Source organism: Eubalaena glacialis, chromosome 11 (assembly GCF_028564815.1).
Source record: "Eubalaena glacialis isolate mEubGla1 chromosome 11, mEubGla1.1.hap2.+ XY, whole genome shotgun sequence".
Taxonomy (NCBI): Eukaryota; Metazoa; Chordata; class Mammalia; order Artiodactyla; family Balaenidae; genus Eubalaena; species Eubalaena glacialis.
In genome coordinates, this window is record NC_083726.1 from 11,785,107 (window position 1) to 11,803,327 (window position 18,221).

At 48.1% G+C, this 18,221-nt stretch overlaps 1 protein-coding gene across 1 annotated transcript; it reads left to right on the plus strand.

The window, feature by feature from the left end:
• The first annotated feature begins 1,102 nt into the window (after positions 1-1,102).
• EIF3D (eukaryotic translation initiation factor 3 subunit D) lies at positions 1,103-15,576 on the plus strand. Its single transcript, XM_061205320.1, has 15 exons — positions 1,103-1,249; positions 3,644-3,776; positions 4,087-4,132; positions 5,015-5,151; positions 6,221-6,306; positions 6,853-6,925; positions 7,882-7,994; positions 8,886-9,018; positions 9,537-9,684; positions 10,444-10,574; positions 11,306-11,391; positions 11,484-11,613; positions 14,358-14,500; positions 14,695-14,978; positions 15,424-15,576. The coding sequence occupies exons 2-15, from the start codon at positions 3,654-3,656 to the stop codon at positions 15,435-15,437; spliced, it is 1,647 nt and encodes a 548-aa protein (XP_061061303.1). The 5' UTR covers positions 1,103-1,249; positions 3,644-3,653; the 3' UTR covers positions 15,438-15,576.
• Positions 15,577-18,221: the final 2,645 nt, after the last annotated feature.

The window sequence follows — 18,221 nt, forward strand, 5'->3', positions numbered from 1 at the left end:
GGAAACAGATGCTGCTGTTAACATTTTCATTTTACAGATGAATGAGGTTTAAGAGAGATCGAATAACCTGTCCAAGTTTGCCCAACTGGTAAGTGGGATTCCTGAGTATTTTCACATACATTTATCTTTACCCTCACGGCACCCCCTTTTTATCTTCTCCAATTTACAGATAAGGAAACAGGTCCAGAGAGGTGAAGGCTACACAGCTAGAAAGTGGCAGAGCCAAGAATAGATATCAGATCTAACAGCAGATATATTTCCCAATAAAGGAGACACGCTGGGAGACTGATAAGGAAACCTAAGAGGCCAGGTAGAAAAGAATCTGAGGTTTCAACAAAAATCGCGCGCTCAGATTCTCTTTCAATGTTTTGAAATTCCCCAATAAGACTCCAGGACAAACTCCGTAGGCTGGGTTTCGAAAAGAACAGCACAGTTGCCATCGTAGGAAAGTGCTTCCTGGTCGCCACTTCAGAATCACAGCTGCTCATTCAAATGCAGATTCTGGGCTCCAGCTAAGACATGCTGGTATAACAATCTATGGAAGGGAGGCCCGGAATCTGCATTTTTCAAATTAGCGCTCCAGAAATCTCTGTCAAATAATAAAGTTTGAGAACTGTGGAGGTATGGTTTGAACCCTGGCAGCCACCCACTACACTAGTAGTCTGATCTACGCAGGTCACTTTGCACCTCCTGGCCTCAGTTTCCGAAACCGTGAAAGAACAGCGCGTCGCGACGATATCAGCCTGAGACACTCGACCTTCCCCTAGCAGTGAGAATCGAACAACACGATCGCTTAAAGAAGGCAGGAGCCGCGGGGCACTATGGGATACAGAGGTGCCGAAGCGGCCCGCAAGGCATTGTGGGACATAGAGGGGCTGTTAGCCACTCTCGGCCTCCAGCTTCGATTGCAGGGCAGCCTCGTTTCAAGAAACTTGAAAACCCTCTCGGAGCGTCGCCGGGTGTCCCATGACGTAACTGTAAACATCCTCCGGTATCTTGCAGGCTAATCAGAACAGCTCGAAAAGAACAGTGACGAACTTCCGGGTTGCCTTTGCTTTACGACTCGTGCGTTCTGCCGCCGAACCGGAAGGAAGCTGGAGAGCAGTTTACGACAGCGCCGGGCGTGTTTACGGCGCCGGCCGCTGCGCGCGCGTCTTTCTTATTTTTCCAGTTCCTCGGACCACAGGCGGTGCTGCGGTCTCTGACCTGGACAATCTCTCGCCATCGGGCCCGGCTAAGGCCGTTGCAGGTGAGCAGTGTGTTTCGTAGGGTTCCGCGGACCTCCGGAACCGAGTTGGGCGGCTCCTGGCCTTCGGGGGCCTACCGGAAGAAACCCCCGTACACCTCCTCCTGCCGCCGCTGTCCCTCCGCTGGGCGGGGCAGGACTCTGCCTTCGGGGTCCCAGGTCCGACCCAGTGCGGGGCAGAGCCTTGTGGCTGAGGTCTCTGGCCCTAGACTCCGTTTAGCGGCCACGGGCTGGGCGAATGTGATCATGTCACTTAACCCAGCTGGGTCTCAGGGTCTTTTTAAAGCGGCCCACGGCTCCCTGAGCTGTTGCTGAGCTGTTATGAGAGAGGTATTGGGGGTGCCAAGCTGAGCGGTGTTCGGCCCTCTCTGAGGAGTTCACGGTCCAAATGTTTCCTTTCCTTTTCTGTGAAATGGGAAGCTAGGGTGGAGTTGATTGATCTCTGATCTGAAACTCTCTACCCCCCAGGAATTGATGGGGAACGATCTGCAGTGGCTGCCATAACACACCCAGTACCGTGGCCTGCCAGCCGCAAGGCCCCTTCTGACTGCCCTGTTGGTGCCTCGTCATCCTGCCCCTGTAGCTAGTACAGCTGTCACTCCGTTTTAACTGAAAGGCTTAGTTTCTCCTATTGGTTCCATTGTGCTCACTTTTATTTTACGTGCGTTGAAACCAGGTGACTTCCTCCCACTCCCACCTCCCCCAGAGAAATGCATGTCAAGCCTTGAGCCCGTTTACCTCCAGCTCTGACAAAACAAGTCGATTTTTTTAAAGTGTGTTTGGAGGTATCTTACTGTGTTATCAGTAGGGGCTGAAACCCCAGATCTTTTCAGGCCACTGCCCAGCTTATAAAATAATGGGAAGAGTGTTGGACTTAGGGCAGACGACCCTAGAAACCAAATCTATTTTGAAATGATGGGCAAGTCAACTGCTTGATTTGGCTGAACTGCACATTTTTAATTTCTAAAATGGGGGCAGGGGTGGGAGGGTTAGTGGTGTTGCATCTGACACGTGTAGGAGCCTGATAAATATTTAATGTGAATTGTTTTGAGACCACCACTATGCTTCCTGTAGTGTAACTTAAGTTCAAGTTGGAGGATGGAGCTCCCAGGTCATTCCCTGTTGCTGTCACGCAAGTGTCCCCTCTGTAGGAAGCCTTAATCTCCCTGTCGTTGAACAATGAAGAGAGTTTCCTAAATTTAGTACCCTGCACTCTTTGATTGCTGTCCAGACTCCAGAAATATTTGTGTAATGAATTTTCCCCTGGGAACTCAGCTTCTGAGCATTTTCAGGGGATTGCAGTGGATGATAAATGCGTAAGTTTTTGATAGGACCTGTCAGGCGAACATCTGTCTGGAGCCCCTGGTTTTTACGCAGAGTGTGGACGCTGGAGCCAGTTTGCCTGGGTTCAGATTTTTCGTCCATTAGTGTTGTGACTTTGGGCAATTTCTTGATTTCTCTGTGCCTCAGTTTTCCTATCTGGAAAGTGGGGCTAATACTGGCCTTACCTTGGGATTGTTGGGAGGAGTTAATGAATTTATGTGTGGTAAGCACTAAGAACATGCCTGGTACTCATGTTTATGAACATTGGCTGTATGGCCACTTTTATGAACTAAGGTTTCTGGTGGCCTCCTCAGCCTTCTGGCGGGCCATTTGCCTGACCCTGTGTCTACTTGCTCTGCATAAGGATTTTCATTGACAGAAAATCAGAAGAACAACAAAGGAAAGTTACATTTCAGGATATATTCACGAACCCTTGTTTTCTTCTCGGCACTGTGTGTAAATGTATTTTTGCAAGACTCAGGAGTAATTGTGCAGCATTTTACAATGGAATCATTTCCAAATATGTTAATTAATACATACGGCTTTCACAATGATTCTCTGATAGAAATAAAACAAGAATCTTGTGTATTTTACAGATGAAGAGACTGAGGCTTAGGGATTAAATATTGTATGCCTGGTGAAGGTGAGAATGAGAACCACAACATGCTTATTACACTCGAAAAAAAGTTACTACGTTTCATCAAATATGTGAGATACCACTCATTTTAAGAAGCACAATTATTTCATGTAACACCAAGAAAGAAAAACTGCCAATTACGGTATGACACCCCATCACGCAGAAGGTGCAGACTCATTTCAGAGGTGGTACAGTGGGGAAAAAAATCAATGAAATATGGTACATCAATTTTGTTAGCAGTCTTCTGAGTTTTAAGTATTCATAGTATTATTTACAAGAAGACGTTGAATGGGGAGTAGCTCAACAGTTGAGGGTTCTGTTTTGTGTTTTGCATTTTTAATTTTGTCATTCATGTCTTAGCTTACCTCAAATGGAAGGCTTTTTTTTAGTTTGAGGCTTTTCTTCATGGAGCTACTTATATTATTTGCATTTTTAAGGTTTTAGAAGATGGCAAAGTTCATGACACCCGTGATCCAGGACAACCCCTCAGGCTGGGGTCCTTGTGCGGTTCCCGAGCAGTTTCGGGATATGCCCTACCAGCCATTCAGCAAAGGAGATCGGCTAGGAAAGGTACTTGCCTATCAGCGGGGGTCTGAATCTTTTAACCTGTGGCTGCTACTCCAAGTTCGTTTCAATTTTATTCTCTCAAAAGCATCAGGGTTATAAGTATCCATTATATAGTATATATAGTATCCATTATATAGTATCCATCTGGATACTTCCAGTGGTCATAGGAGAGCTGGGCTCTTAAAAAGCCATCCTGAGCCAGTCCGGACACTTCCCCACACCGTGGCCTCACTTTGGGGGGGGTTTCTGAATGAACAGAAACCCACCTGGTTGACCTGTGCTCCATGTCTTCTTCCCTTGTTGCTCTTACTAGGTTGCAGACTGGACGGGAGCCACGTACCAAGATAAGAGGTACACAAGTAAGTGTTCTCCGCCTGACTGCCCGGATCAGGACCTTGGGGGATTGTTAGTTTTTCTGGTAACCTCCACCTGAAAGCATTCTAGGATGGGAACAAAATGCTGATAATAATTCATAGTATTTCAGGGCATATTCTGCACTGTGGAAACAATCCACATTCTTTTTGGAAATGGCCTCAACTTAGACTGTTCATTAAAGAGGTTTGGCCTATTATAGTGGGTTCCCCCCCGCCCACTTTTGGGGAGCCACGGCCCCTTTTACAAATCTGGTGAACATGTTCCCATTTTTCATTTCATTGCAATTTATTGAACCTACGAGGCCAGTCAATGGATCCCAGTTTTAAAACTCCGGGTGTTAAGATCCTGATACAGTAAATTGGTTTCTTCCCTCTGTGCCAGTTGAGAGAGCTGGAAGTGGCTCCCTGGAATACTGAGTTAAGATTATCTGAGTCTGATGTCAGCAAGAACGTCAGTCATAGCCCGTTAGCCACGTCTGCCTTGGGCACCTGATGATGACGGTGACGATACTTATACCGCATATTTGCCTCTCCTGAGAGAGGAGATTTTAACTCATATTCTTACAGAATAAGGCAGAGAGTGAAATGGGCCTGTCTTAAGTTCCTCAGACTCTGTCTTGACTTAGAAAGTTTTTTGGACCAGAGCTTTGCAAACTTGAATGTGCGTATGAATCAGCTGGGGATCTTATTAAAATGCTGATTCTGATTCAGTGGGTCTGGGGTGAGGCTGTGAGTCTGTACATCTAAGATGATCCCAGCCGATGGGTCAAGTCCTGAGACCACACTTTAAATAGCAGGGCTTTAGACCACCATGTATTTGTAAAGTCTGTAGGCAGTGTCGTTACACGCTGTCACCTTTGCCTCCAGATAAGTACTCCTCTCAGTTTGGAGGTGGAAGTCAGTATGCTTACTTCCATGAGGAGGATGAAACTAGTTTCCAGCTGGTGGATACAGCGCGCACACAGAAGACCGCCTACCAGCGGAATCGGATGCGATTTGCACAGGTAGGCCAAGAGCCAGCTATCTGACCGTCTTGGGGCTGTCACCTGCTGCTAAAAATGCTACCGTGTGAGTACTGCTGAGAGGAGAGCATGTTATTGTGGGTCTTCTAGTGAATCCCTAGTAGCTATTCAGTGACAATTGTGCTAAAATAAATGGGTACTAAGTCCAGGGATGCATTTAAATAGTTTAGCTTTCTGTTGACCAGTAGCAAGGACATCTGTGCTAAGGATGGATGTTAGCACTGGATTAACAAGGTGATCTGTGTCTGTTGCCTCACTTAATTGCTATGTCCAGGATTTATTAAATAGATCGTCCAGTTGGGCTGCATCTTCTCACATAAAGAGGCAAACTCAACAACTCTAATAAGAGTCAGTAAACCTACTTCAATAAAAACTGTGTGTGGCTATAAATCTAAGCTAATTCCAAGTACAAACATACCTCATTTTATTGTGCTTCGCAGATTTTTTTTTTTTTTTTTAACAAATTGAAGGTTTGTGGCAGCCCTGAATCGAGCAAGTCTTTTGGCGCCTTTTTTTCCAACAGCATTTGGCTCACTTCATATCTCTGTGTCACATTTAAGTAATTCTCACAATATTTCAAACTTTTTCATTATTATTATATTTGTTACGGTGATCTATGATCCACGATGGCTAATGTTACTACACTGAAGGCTCAGATGGTGGTTAACTTTTTTTAGCAATAAAGTGTTTTTTTAATGAAGGTGTATACATTGGTTTTTTTAGAAATAGTGGTATCGCACAGTAATAGTCTACAGTGTAGTGTAAACTATATGTATAGCATAACTTTTATATGTACTGGGAAAGCAAAAAATTTGTGTGACCCACTTTATTGTGATACTTTATTGTGGAGGTCTGGAACCAAACCCAAAATATCTCTGAGGTATGCTTGTGCTTACTTGTAAACCCCCGGATGCTGATTCTATAAAAGCAGAGTAAAATGTGCAATTTGGGTTTGCATCCTAAACTAACTCTCATGGCCTCCCATTAGGCACTGCCAATTGTAAGCCAGATCTCCAAGATTTTAACATGGATGTTTTTTCCTGCTTCCCAGCGGAACCTCCGCAGAGACAAGGATCGACGGAACATGTTGCAGTTCAACCTGCAGACCCTGCCTAAGAGCGCCAAGCAGAAGGAGAGGTGAGGTGCCCATCCTGCCAGAACAAGATATTCTTCCAGGACCAACTGCACTCTGACAGCAGGAGGCCAGAGCAGGAGAATAGTCGTCTTCCCCACCATTGCGGGAAAACCAAGAAGTCTTCCCAGAGCCAATTAAGCCACTGTCTCAGCCCTGGTCTCATTCTCGAAGAGCTGTTAACAGCAGAGAGCATGGGCAGGAAACTGCTTGCAGAGGACGTGAGCACTGAAGGGAAACAAAGGCAGATAGGAAGCAATTTTGGAGCTTACCTGGACTCGGGTCTGCTGTGGCACGACTCCAGGGAGCCCCATTCACGCTGGGTCCTGTGAGTCCCTGGAGCTGTGTAGGATAGTAGCCCTGCCCAAGCTGGGGCTGCCAGTGGACAGCTGGATAGATGGAGTAAAATATATGCATAATACTGGTCAGTGCTGGGGGCAGTATGCCTCTCTAGCATGTCTAGTGTGCGCCCTGTTGGTCTGTTCTTTTTTTTTAAGCCCCTGTTTTCCTTAAAAATCTGCACTGAAAGCACAGTTTTCCTGTCTTTCCAGAGAACGCATACGACTGCAGAAAAAATTCCAGAAACAATTTGGAGTGAGGCAGAAATGGGACCAAAAATCACAGGTAGTATATCCATATCAGAATTCTGTCCAGGAATTTGATTTTGTTTATTTGTTTGGTTTTATAACAGCTTTATTGAGGTATAGTGCACACACTATACAATTCACCCATTTAAAGTGTACATTTCAGTGATTTGTAGTGTACTGACAGAGTGCTACAACCGTTATTACAGTCCATGTCAGAAGGTTTTCATCACTCTAAAAAGAAGCCCTGTACCCTGTGCCAGTCAGCCCCTATCCTCCCCAGCCCTAGGCTGCCCCGTATCTATTTTCTGTCTCCAGATTTGCCTGCCCCAGACATTTCATATAAATGAATCATAGCGGAATGACCTTTTGTGACTGGCTGCTTTCACCAGGCATCATGTTTTCAAGGCTAATCCATGTTGTAGCACATGTCAGCACTTCATTCCTTTTTATCGCCACATTCCGTTAGATGGATAGACCACATTTTGTTTATCCGTTCACCACTGATGGACATTGGGGTGGTTTTTACTTTGGGGCATTATGAATGATGCCACTGTGGACATTCCTGTACAACTGTTTGTGTGGGCGTAGTGAGAGTAGAACCCATGTAAGCAAGCGTGAAGGTACAATTGTGGAAGTTACATTTTGCTGGACATGGTGCTTGCTGTAGCAGCAAGAATAAATAGCTGATACCCTGAGAGAAATATAAAGGAGCTGTTACAGCTCCTGTGTAAAACGTAGGAATATAGAAGAGCCGTTGTTCCCAGGGTGGCATCGTTACTGAGGAGTAGAATTCCCATTTGTTTCTGAACTCTTGTCCCTTCGGTTCTCTTGTAGATTGTAAGCTCCTAAGAGTCAGGGACGCTGCTGGAAAACAGCCAGCACGTAGTAAATGTTCTGGATATATTGAATAAAAGCCTTCGTACTGTTAACCTGCCTTTTGCTTACGTTTTGCACTGGCTGTCATTTTTCCCCTCCAATGGTTTCCCCCAACAGAAGCCCCGAGACTCCTCAGTGGAAGTCCGCAGTGACTGGGAGGTGAAGGAGGAGATGGACTTTCCTCAGTTAATGAAGATGCGCTACTTGGAGGTGTCAGAGCCCCAGGACATGTAGGTGACATCTTTTACTCCTGTCCACCACACTCTTATGTGTGTGGACCAGCTGGTGATGACTGTTGGCCTAAGCCCTAGTATTTCCAAAGGTGTTGCATAAGATTGACAAACAGGTTTTAAAAAGCAATGCCAAGAGGGGGAAAGCAGAAAGAAGTTTACTGATATTAAAACTTCATCTCCTCTGGAATTCCCTGGTGGTCCAGTGGTTAGGACTCCACACTTTTCACTGCCAAGGGCACGGGTTCAATCCCTAGTCGGGGGACTAGAATCCCACAAGCTGTACGGCGCGGCCAAAAAGAAAAAAAAAACTTCAGCTCTCTTTGAACTTCCTGGCATTGTGAGCAAAAGAAGAATTAAGTTATAGAACTCTTGTTGGCAGAAAGAAATTTGCTGTTAAACTCCAGATTTCTTTCCACTTCCTGAAATCCTGAGCAGAAGAAAAAATTAAGTTCTATAGCTCTGAGGGCAGAAAGAGAAAGATAGCAGTTCTTCAAGAGTCATGAAGCTTTTGCTTACATTTCAAAGAGCTCCTTACCTCAAAGGGCCAGTAGATGGAAATAACTCAGTGGGGAGCTGGAGCACCTGACCGGAGTCCGTGCGCCTGCTGGGGGCTCTGTAACTGCTCCTCTCCCTGTCCTGGCCTCAGCCTCCCTGTCTTTAAAATGGGGAGGCTGCGCAGAATCAGTGGTGCCCTCACTGTTCTGCGGAGCCACGTCAGGAGCTGAGGGGGCAGGGCCCGCAGCAGGCACCGAGAGTCTAGTCGGAGACCGTTTGCATCTCTCATACTCTAGACTTTGGGGTAAGACTTTGGATTCCGTGGCTTAACAGAAAAGAAGTAGGTGGTCTTCTTCCCCCTCACTTAGCGCGTGTTGCCTGCTCTCCCCTCAGCGAGTGCTGCGGGGCCCTGGAATACTATGACAAAGCCTTCGACCGCATCACCACGAGGAGCGAGAAGCCGCTGCGGAGCATCAAGCGCATCTTCCACACTGTCACCACCACGGACGACCCCGTCATCCGGAAGGTGGGCGCCCCCTGCCCCGCACCCGCCCGCCCATGGCGAGTGTCGAGGCCTCAGGACAGAGATGCGGGGATGCGTGTGAATCGGTTGGGCCTCGGAAGCCCCTGTAGATAAGACTCTTCTGAATCGACTTAGGATTAGATGAAAATAAGAGCACTTTGCTGGCCAGACCGTAAGTGTAGATGTTAGGTGAAGCTGGGCCCGGGTCCCAGCTCTGCTGTGCTTCCTGGCTTCACCTCTCTGAGGCCTTAGCTTTCTTACCTGTAAATCGGGGTAAATGTACTTACCTCGTGCCGCTGGGGTGAGGGTGGAAGCATCGGGCAGTGCTCTCCTGGGGTATAGCAGGTGCCCGGGGAGCTGCGGTTCCTCGGACCCCAGGACACAAGCTTGCTGGCTGGCTTGCTGCAATCTTGCTCAGACACGGGTGTGGGTGTGAACGCGCCTTACAGCGGAGTCCTTCCCCCGCTGTGAATGGCCAGTTCAGCCCCAAAGTAGCCTCATGTCTCTTCTGTCCTCTGCAGCTGGCGAAGACTCAGGGGAACGTGTTTGCCACCGACGCCATCCTGGCCACACTGATGAGCTGCACCCGCTCCGTGTACTCCTGGGACATCGTCGTCCAGAGGGTCGGGTCCAAGCTCTTCTTTGACAAGAGGGACAACTCTGACTTTGGTAGGAAGCCTGTGTGGGAACAACACAGAGGTGCTGAGTGTCCTTGTTGGTTCCGAGCCATCCCCTGGTCTGGAGAATGGGTAGGAGAGGGTCTGTCTCCTCACAGGCGTCAACAGCCGTGTCAGAATCCCACTCAGCCTCCCCGGCGACAGGGGAAGGGACTGTCACCGCAGTCCCTCTTGGGGCGTCAGCCTTTGGAGTCCTCATGGTGCCCAAATACCGTGCTTCTGGTTTTTACTCATTTGAATAGCACTTTCCTGACTTCTGTCATCTCTCTATACCACCTTTAGTACATACTTAATGTTTTTCTTTAGATTGATGCCTTTTTTACCTCAGCATATTTACGAAGGGAAACATACGTACACATATATCTTACGCCATACATGTGTGTATGTGCGCACATACAATGAATGAAAACCACTCAAAAATAGCAGAGTGAAGCCAAACGTGATAATATTGCTTCTCTTTGTTGAAAAACTAATAAAATCAAACATTCTCTTGAGGAATCCAAAAAGAATGAAAAGGTATGGCTTTCTTCCACATGATTGTGACTGAATTTAATGTTAGTGTCTCAAGTTATCCAGAAGCGCACCCTGCTCCTTCCCAGTGTGTCCCACACTCAGGGGACCCACGTTAGCAGATGGCGGTTCTTTGGAGGAAGGGTATGTGTCGTTTGGATCGCCACTGCTCCCCAAGGGGCCATGCACCTCTTCGGGGACTCTGTTTCGTGAGTGGTTGGCTATGTCACCGCTCTTGCAGACCTCCTGACGGTGAGTGAGACAGCCAACGAGCCCCCGCAAGATGAAGGCAACTCCTTCAACTCACCCCGCAACCTGGCCATGGAAGCAACCTACATCAACCACAACTTCTCCCAGCAGTGCTTGAGGATGGTGAGGCCCTGGGAGCATCGGGGAGTCCACTTGTAGCTTGTCAACTCCAGCTGCTGTTTATTGAGCATCTGCCGTGTCGTCAGCTCCGGGGTTGCGGGATTGGTTAGGACAGACGGGGTCCCTGCCTGTCACAGGAGATCCGAGCTTGGGCTTTAAGATCAGACAGCCTGACTTTGAACCCTAGATCCACCAGTTTTTAGCTTTGTGGTGTCGGGCATGTTTCTTCTCTGTAAAATTAGAATACCAATAATACTTGTTTCACATAGATACATTGTGACCTTTTCTTCAAATATCTGTGTACAAGTACACTCACTGTTTCGGAGCTGGGGTTACAGCAACCAGCCAAAGTTGCAGCCCTTCAGAAGCTTTGTTACAACGGAGGAGGAAAGACAGTAAACCCTGAGTACATATATGTTGTGACAAGTGGCTGTGTGTGCCATGGAGAAAAACTAAACAGGAGGGACGAGGTTGCTATTTAAATGAGACACCTAAAGCGCGTGGGCGACAAACATAAGCACGGGGTGAACGCGAGCTGTCACATCCGTCGTGGTCCGCGGGCTGCTTGCTTGCACTCGGAAGGGGTAAACAGATGCACGGCATGCAGTGATCCCAGAGCCCCCTCAGGAGCCAGGGACCCAGTCAGGGCTGTGACAAAGCAGAGGTGCAGGGTCTGGCTGATTGCCTTGGCGACAAGTTGCTGCCGTCTCGTGACACCTCTGTCATCCTTGCAGGGGAAGGAAAGATACAACTTCCCGAACCCAAACCCGTTTGTGGAGGACGACATGGATAAGAATGAGATTGCCTCTGTGGCCTACCGGTATGTCACCTCCCTGGTGCCGTGCCCTGTGTGGGTGGTGCGTCTGAAATCCAGGATCTCAGCTGACCAAAGGAGCTCCTCCTTCCTTGCAGTTACCGCAGGTGGAAGCTCGGAGACGACATTGACCTCATCGTCCGCTGTGAGCACGACGGCGTCATGACCGGCGCCAACGGGGAGGTGTCGTTCATCAACATCAAGACCCTCAACGAGTGGGACTCCAGGGTGAGTACCGTCCTATGTCTCTCTTCCCCTCGCCTCACTCAGAGAGCTACCGAGATTTTGTCTTCTGAGTTTTTTGCCTACTTACTTACTGAGAAAGAGATCGTGTGTGTGAGGTAATTACCTTCTTCCGGTGCTTTCTGTCCCTCTGTTCCATTCCGACCTCCTGTTGATTTCTGCTCTCTGCAAGCGGGATTTTGATCTTTCCTCATGAGCCGGGCTGGCAGGTTTCCTGTAAGCCGCGCAGCTCTTCTTTTTGACCTGTTCTTTCGCTTACCGCAGCCCCTGCCTGGTCTTCAACCTTCGGACGCCCTTTTTCCAACTCCTTCACTTACTGAAGTCAGAGATTCTCAGATAAGCCCAGATTTGGCTCTTCAGGGGGCATCTTGAAAGAATCATGTTCCCTTCGCTTTTCCTCCTCTTTCTGTTCTCTCTCAGGCTGGTGCGCCATGATTATTGGGCTGTCATCCTTTCTGAAAGTACCTGGGCTACGTGCCTGAATTGGAAATGGGTGGCAGAGCTCCTCGGTGCTGCTGTGTAGAATAAAGGATTCTCCGTGCAAGGACAGCAAGGCCGGGCCTGTGTTGAACGAGGGTCCAGTGAGATGGAGTTTGGGGGCCGTTGTGCTCTGCCTTCATTAGAGCCAAGGGATTAGCATTCCAGGCTGCTGAGTCTCACCCCCAGATGCTCCTTAGCCTCCATCACCTGCTGAGAGCACACCAGAAGGTTTGCTGCGAACTTAGCTCTGGGCCAGTGGCCTTTTCTTAGACTTTCCACCATGCCCTCCCTGTAGCATTTGGTGTCGTCGTATTTTTATGGCTGTGCTGTGTTAGTACCTTCATCTAGTCTTACACGTTTCTCAACTTCCTTCACGTGTTTCCTTTGCTGGTTCCCCTCATTTTTGACCCCCAGTGGAGCCTTCTCTTAGGGTCAGTCCCCTTTGCAAGTCATTTTGCCATAATCACTTCTTTATATAGCATGTATTCATCTTCTTTGGCTCCATAACAAAGTAACAGAAACTTGGAGGCTTAAAATGACATCCATTAGCTCATAGTTTGGTAGGTCAGAAATCTAGCATCATGTGGCTTGGTTCTCTGCTCAGAATATCCAAGAACTGAGTTCTCAGCTAGAGTTTCTGGAAGAAAATCCACTTCCAAGCTCATTCTAGTTGGCAGAATTCAGTTCCTTGCAGTTGTCAGATTGAGGTCCCCTGTTCTCTTGCCACATGTCAGCTGGGGCCGCTCAGCTCCTAGAGGCCACCCACATTTCTTTCCATGTGGTCCCCTCCACCTTCAAACCAGCAACATCAGATTCTTTTCGTGCTTGAAATCTCTGGCTTCCTCTGTGTCTGACCTCTACACCCAGATTTAAGAGACTTGCATGGTTAGGTGAGGCCCACCCAGATGGTCTTCCTGTCTTAAGGGACCTTAACTCCATCTGCAGAATCCCTTTTGACATGAGATAGCATGATCGTGGATATTTCATCATACTCGCACGTTCCATCCAGACTCCATGGTAGCCGATTCTGCAAGAGCAGGGTCACCAGGGGTCATCTTAGAATTCTGCCTACCCCGAGCCTCATCCTTGAACTCTAAAAATGATTCCCGAAATCTATTCTGACTCCCATTCCATTGTTGGTTTTTTTTTTTTTTTTCTAAAATACCTTGTCCTTCCAATGTCCTTGTTTGTCGTTCCCTCTGGCTTGGCCGTCCGTCAGCTTTGTCTCTCCTGCTCTCTTCGGCTCAGAGCCTCAAACGTCTCCTCCTTTGCACTTTTGAATTCTGCTGTCAGGTGCAGTCTGTCTTCTTGCTCAGCTCTGGGTCTCACTGACATCATCCCCCTAGTTTAGGGCCCTCCTCTCCTCATGATGCCTATTATTAGCTGACCTCCCTAACTCGCTCCTCCCTCCCTTCAGTATCTCTGCCGGTTAATTGTCCGAAACACTGCTTCCTTGAGGAAGCACAGATTTGAGGAAAGGCCCTTAAAATGCCACAGCAAACTCACAAGGCTGCTGCAGGATAATTTTAATTTTTGAAGAAAGCCCAGAGACATCTGTCAGAATACTGCTCCTAAGTGGTTTGGACCTAACTACTTAATAAAAGGAGCTCTTTAGTATTTCTTCTGGCCTAGGGTTGCCAGGAACCAAGAAAGTTTAGGAGTCTCTGCCGTGTGCCCTTCAGCCGGTCACTTCACTCTGAGGCCAGGTTCCCACATCTGCAGAAGAGGTGGTTGGAGAAGGTGGTCTCCGGGGTCTCTCTGCTTTTTGTCTGTCTCTGTGTGTACGCACAGCGCCAGACCCTGACCTCCTCGCTCTCTGCGGGCCTCCACGCCCACCGGGGCTAAACCGGCCCGTTTGTCCCCGCATCCCACTCAGGTCACTCCACCTCCAGCTTCTGCCAGTATCCTCCATGGGGGAGCTGCCAGGCTCCCATGCAAAACCCTTCCCCTCCGCACAGCAGGTGATAAACATGTGGCCTCACCACTTGTGTGGCACTTGTTTTTTTAACTTGTGTGCGTGCGTGTCCCGGTCTGGGTGAGCTCTTGTGAAGGGAGGAGTTGCGCTCTGTGCTCAAGGGAGGGACCGAGGCCCTGCCTCTTAAAAGATAAGTCTGACCTCTGCTTTACCTGTGGGCTCGCCCCTCCCCAGCCAGGCCCACTAAGGAGTTTCTTCTCTGCCAGAAGTGGCAGCAGACCGTGGGCAGTGGGAGCCCGCCTTGGCCCCTGTAACCGGGGCTCCCCTCCTACAGCACTGTAATGGCGTTGACTGGCGTCAGAAGCTGGATTCTCAGCGAGGGGCCGTCATTGCCACCGAGCTGAAGAACAACAGCTACAAGTTGGCCCGCTGGACCTGCTGTGCTTTGCTGGCCGGATCCGAGTACCTCAAGCTTGGGTGAGATTCCTGTCCGAGAGCTCATCTTTGGCAGGGGGGGTCTGCAGGTTGGGAGACGAGGGCTGGCCTTTTCTCCTTTTTCTTGGGACAAGCATCAGGCCAGGTGTCACCATTTAACTGATACTCGACCCCAGGCGTCGCTGTGTCTCTGTGCCCGCCTGCCCCCACCATAATACTCCTCTTCCCCTCAATAGTTACGTGTCCCGGTACCACGTGAAAGACTCCTCACGCCACGTCATCCTGGGCACCCAGCAGTTCAAGCCCAATGAGTTTGCCAGCCAGATCAACCTGAGCGTGGAGAACGCCTGGGGCATCCTGCGCTGCGTCATCGACATCTGCATGAAGCTGGAGGAGGGCAAGTACCTCATCCTCAAGGACCCCAACAAGCAGGTCATCCGCGTATATAGCCTGCCCGACGGCACCTTCAGCTCGGATGAGGACGACGAGGAGGAGGAGGAGGAGGAAGAGGAAGAAGAAGGTTTGTAGCAAGCCTCCCTCCGAAGTCTGGAGTGAGCCGTGTGCTGGCTGGGGCCCAAGCTATGTGGGCACAGTCCTCTCTAACCTCGATGGAAACCTCTGGGAATTCCCTGAGATGTCACTTGGAGTAGCATTCAGTCTGGCTCCAGAAGCTGCTTCCAGAGCCTTTAGATCACAAGACGGGGTCAGGGAGGAGAGTGGTCTTTTAGAGGCTAGGGCAAGGAAGAAGCATCTAGAGGAAGGCACCGGAAGTCCCTGATGTTAGCCAGTGGTCTGAGGGAGGAAAGATGCTCCAGGTGAGTTACACGGGCTTTAAGCTTTCTCACACCTGCTTCACCAGTAGGTGACTGAAGGAAATGTGAGGATCTGAAAGGTTTCACTTCTGAGTGGAGGTGTTGAAAATCATAAGCAATTCACCAGTTTGACGTGGCTTTTGTATCTTTCAGAGGAAGAAACCTAAACCAGACAGTGATGTGGAGCTGGATTCTGTGATTCTGCCGGGCCTAGGAGGGCCTTGGATACCTGGTGGAATGTTTGTCTGATTGTTGCTCTCTGCAGCTTGACAGTTGGAGTAAAGTATAAGTCTGTCTAGTCTCTTACCTTCATCGCGTGCCTATGTTATGATTGACAGCCCTTCTTCTCTGAGTAGCCCTTGGGAGAGGGAGGGTGAGATACAGCAGAGTCTCTCTGGAGTTCATAATCTGGGTACCATCCTTTGTTCTTGAGCATTAGTAGTTTTACATTCCTGTTAGGAGGTGAATGCCCTGGATTTTTTTGTTCTTGGAACCCCTTGAAATTATCCTTTCCTGGGGAGTGTTGTCCATTGTGAGGTCCCCGTAGGAAGTCCATTTCCACAAGCACGAGTGCCTGCTGGCTGTGTGCCAGACCCAGCTGCTGCCTTCAGAGACACACATCACTGGTGGAACATGAAGCAGGGCAGTCTTTGAAGGTCGAGGTGGGGTGGCTGCAGGTAAAGGAGATCACCTCGGAAGATTCTGATGGATGTTCCACTGTGTGGTGATCGTAGTGGTTCGTAAATTGTTTTCAAGCTTGCCTTGGGCTGGTGACGGGATCTCAAGCTGGCACCCTCAAAGAACTGTGTCATGAACAAATCAGAGCTACAGATGTTTAGTACTTGTAAACTTTTTATAAGCGGACAGTGTTCTGTCCAATGTACAGAACACTATGAAGTAATATACCGTGCCACGTGTTATACTGCATGTTCTATAAATATCTCATCGGACCCTGACACAGAACTGTAATGCTGGTGAAAGTCATACCATTATACAGATGAGAAAACTGGCTCAGCTTTTGGGTAACGGTCCTAAAGTTAACAATTTTAATCAAAATAATTGAGCCTCAGAAAGCAAGCAAAAACTTACTGAACTTTGTTGTCAGAGTTACTAGGAAAATAGAGCATAAGATGTGCTTCTTGGGGAGCTTTCATTGTAGGTGGAACGTTACAAAATTCACTTTAAAGTAGTGTGACAAGTGTCATGGGGTTTCAAGTTCGGGCTGGTACTCCCCGAGCTGCCTCCTGCAGACCCATGATGCAACCCAGCAGGATTAGCTGGAGCAAGTGGGCAGGTGGAAGTTAATTTCAGTCTCATTCTCTAAAAACATCTTACATCAGCCTCCACATGCCTCATGTCTCTCATCTATCCCCTACTTCCATCTGGTCTTGCTTGGGGCCACCAAGCTGACTGCTGTAAATAGTCCTGACTCTAAACTTTCAGTAGCATCCTGCGGCCTACAATCCAGGCTCAGCCTAGTCTGAAGGCCCTGCCGTACTGTATCAGTCCTAATTTCCCAATACAAAATACAACCAGCAGCTGTTTTAAGTACTTAATTGCCCACACCCATTCTCATAATCTTCACAACTATTAAGTAGACCTCCCTAACTTCATTTTTGGTCTGTCTGGTTTCAATGTTTATTCAACAAATTATTATGGGCCTCCTGTATGTCAGATGCTGATGGAAGCTGTGAGGTCACTATAGTGAATAAGATCATTTCTGCTCTAATGGAGCTTTTCTCTGATGCTGATACAGGCTAGGAAAAAAATAGATAAATGGCATTCCTTAGGGGGTACTTAGGTCTGCGAGCTCAAGGAAGACTTTTCTAGAGAAGTCCCAGTGATGATTTTTAATGAGAAGCTCCAGCCATGCAAAGCTGGAAGACCACAGGGTTTTTCCACACTAAGCACAGCTGCCTTCCCACCAGAACCCTCAGCCCCATCTCACAGGACTACTTTAACACCCCTTGAGGTTTCCTATACTTGCGCTGTGTTCTACCCATGTAAATCTCATGCAGGATCCACATCCCACCTCTAGAAAGCCAGCCCTGGTCACCCAGTTCACTTGAATGGCAGTTCAGGGTCACCCTGTCATCCTCCATGTTGCCTCCACTTCGGCCACCATTGCTGGGCATGAGCAGTGGATTTGTGTTTAAGTGTCTTTACACTTAACTATCATAGGCCACTTTGTTTACATTACCAATGATGAAATAAAAATTCACATTTTAAGGCAAGACAAGAAAAATTACAACATAAAACCTTTTCTCTGTCTTTCAACCTCCTTCCTCCCCTCTAGTGTGCATTGTGCATCCACATTATGCATTAACCAGATCTCCCCTATGGCAGAAATGCCTGCTCAACCATAAAGATCAATTTTTCTTCTGATGCCAGCAACTCCTTGGAAGAAAACATTCATTTCTCAATCCTGTAAGGGGTCACAGTGACCCTCCACTCGCCCTGTACTTGCAGACATCTTTGGTGAACTTTATGTACAATGCCAATATGCCATTTCCCTGAAAAGACAGTGATGGGGGCAGAACAGACTGGTCAGGTGACCTGGGGAGATAACGGGCTGCACCTAATTAAAGTTCTTAGCTTAAATACTTACGACCGTATTAATGTTGCTAGCTATATTACACATATTCTGCCTATTTTATAAGAGTATTGTTTCTTGCACTACCAAATGTGTGACAGAGCCTCCAATAAAAATAATGATGACTAGGTGACTTGAAACAATTACAAACATACAATTCTATAAGATCAATGATTGTAATAGTCTAACTCTAGATATGGGAAGAAACAACAGGCGGGAACCATTTCCTGAACCATAACAGACTAGTAAGACAGGTGGTCCAGAGGCTTTTGGCTACTGTTAACAGGGCCTAGTCCAGTAACAGTACATGGAGTGGCCTATCAGTAAATTTTGCCTGGCCTGGGAATGAGCATTCCTA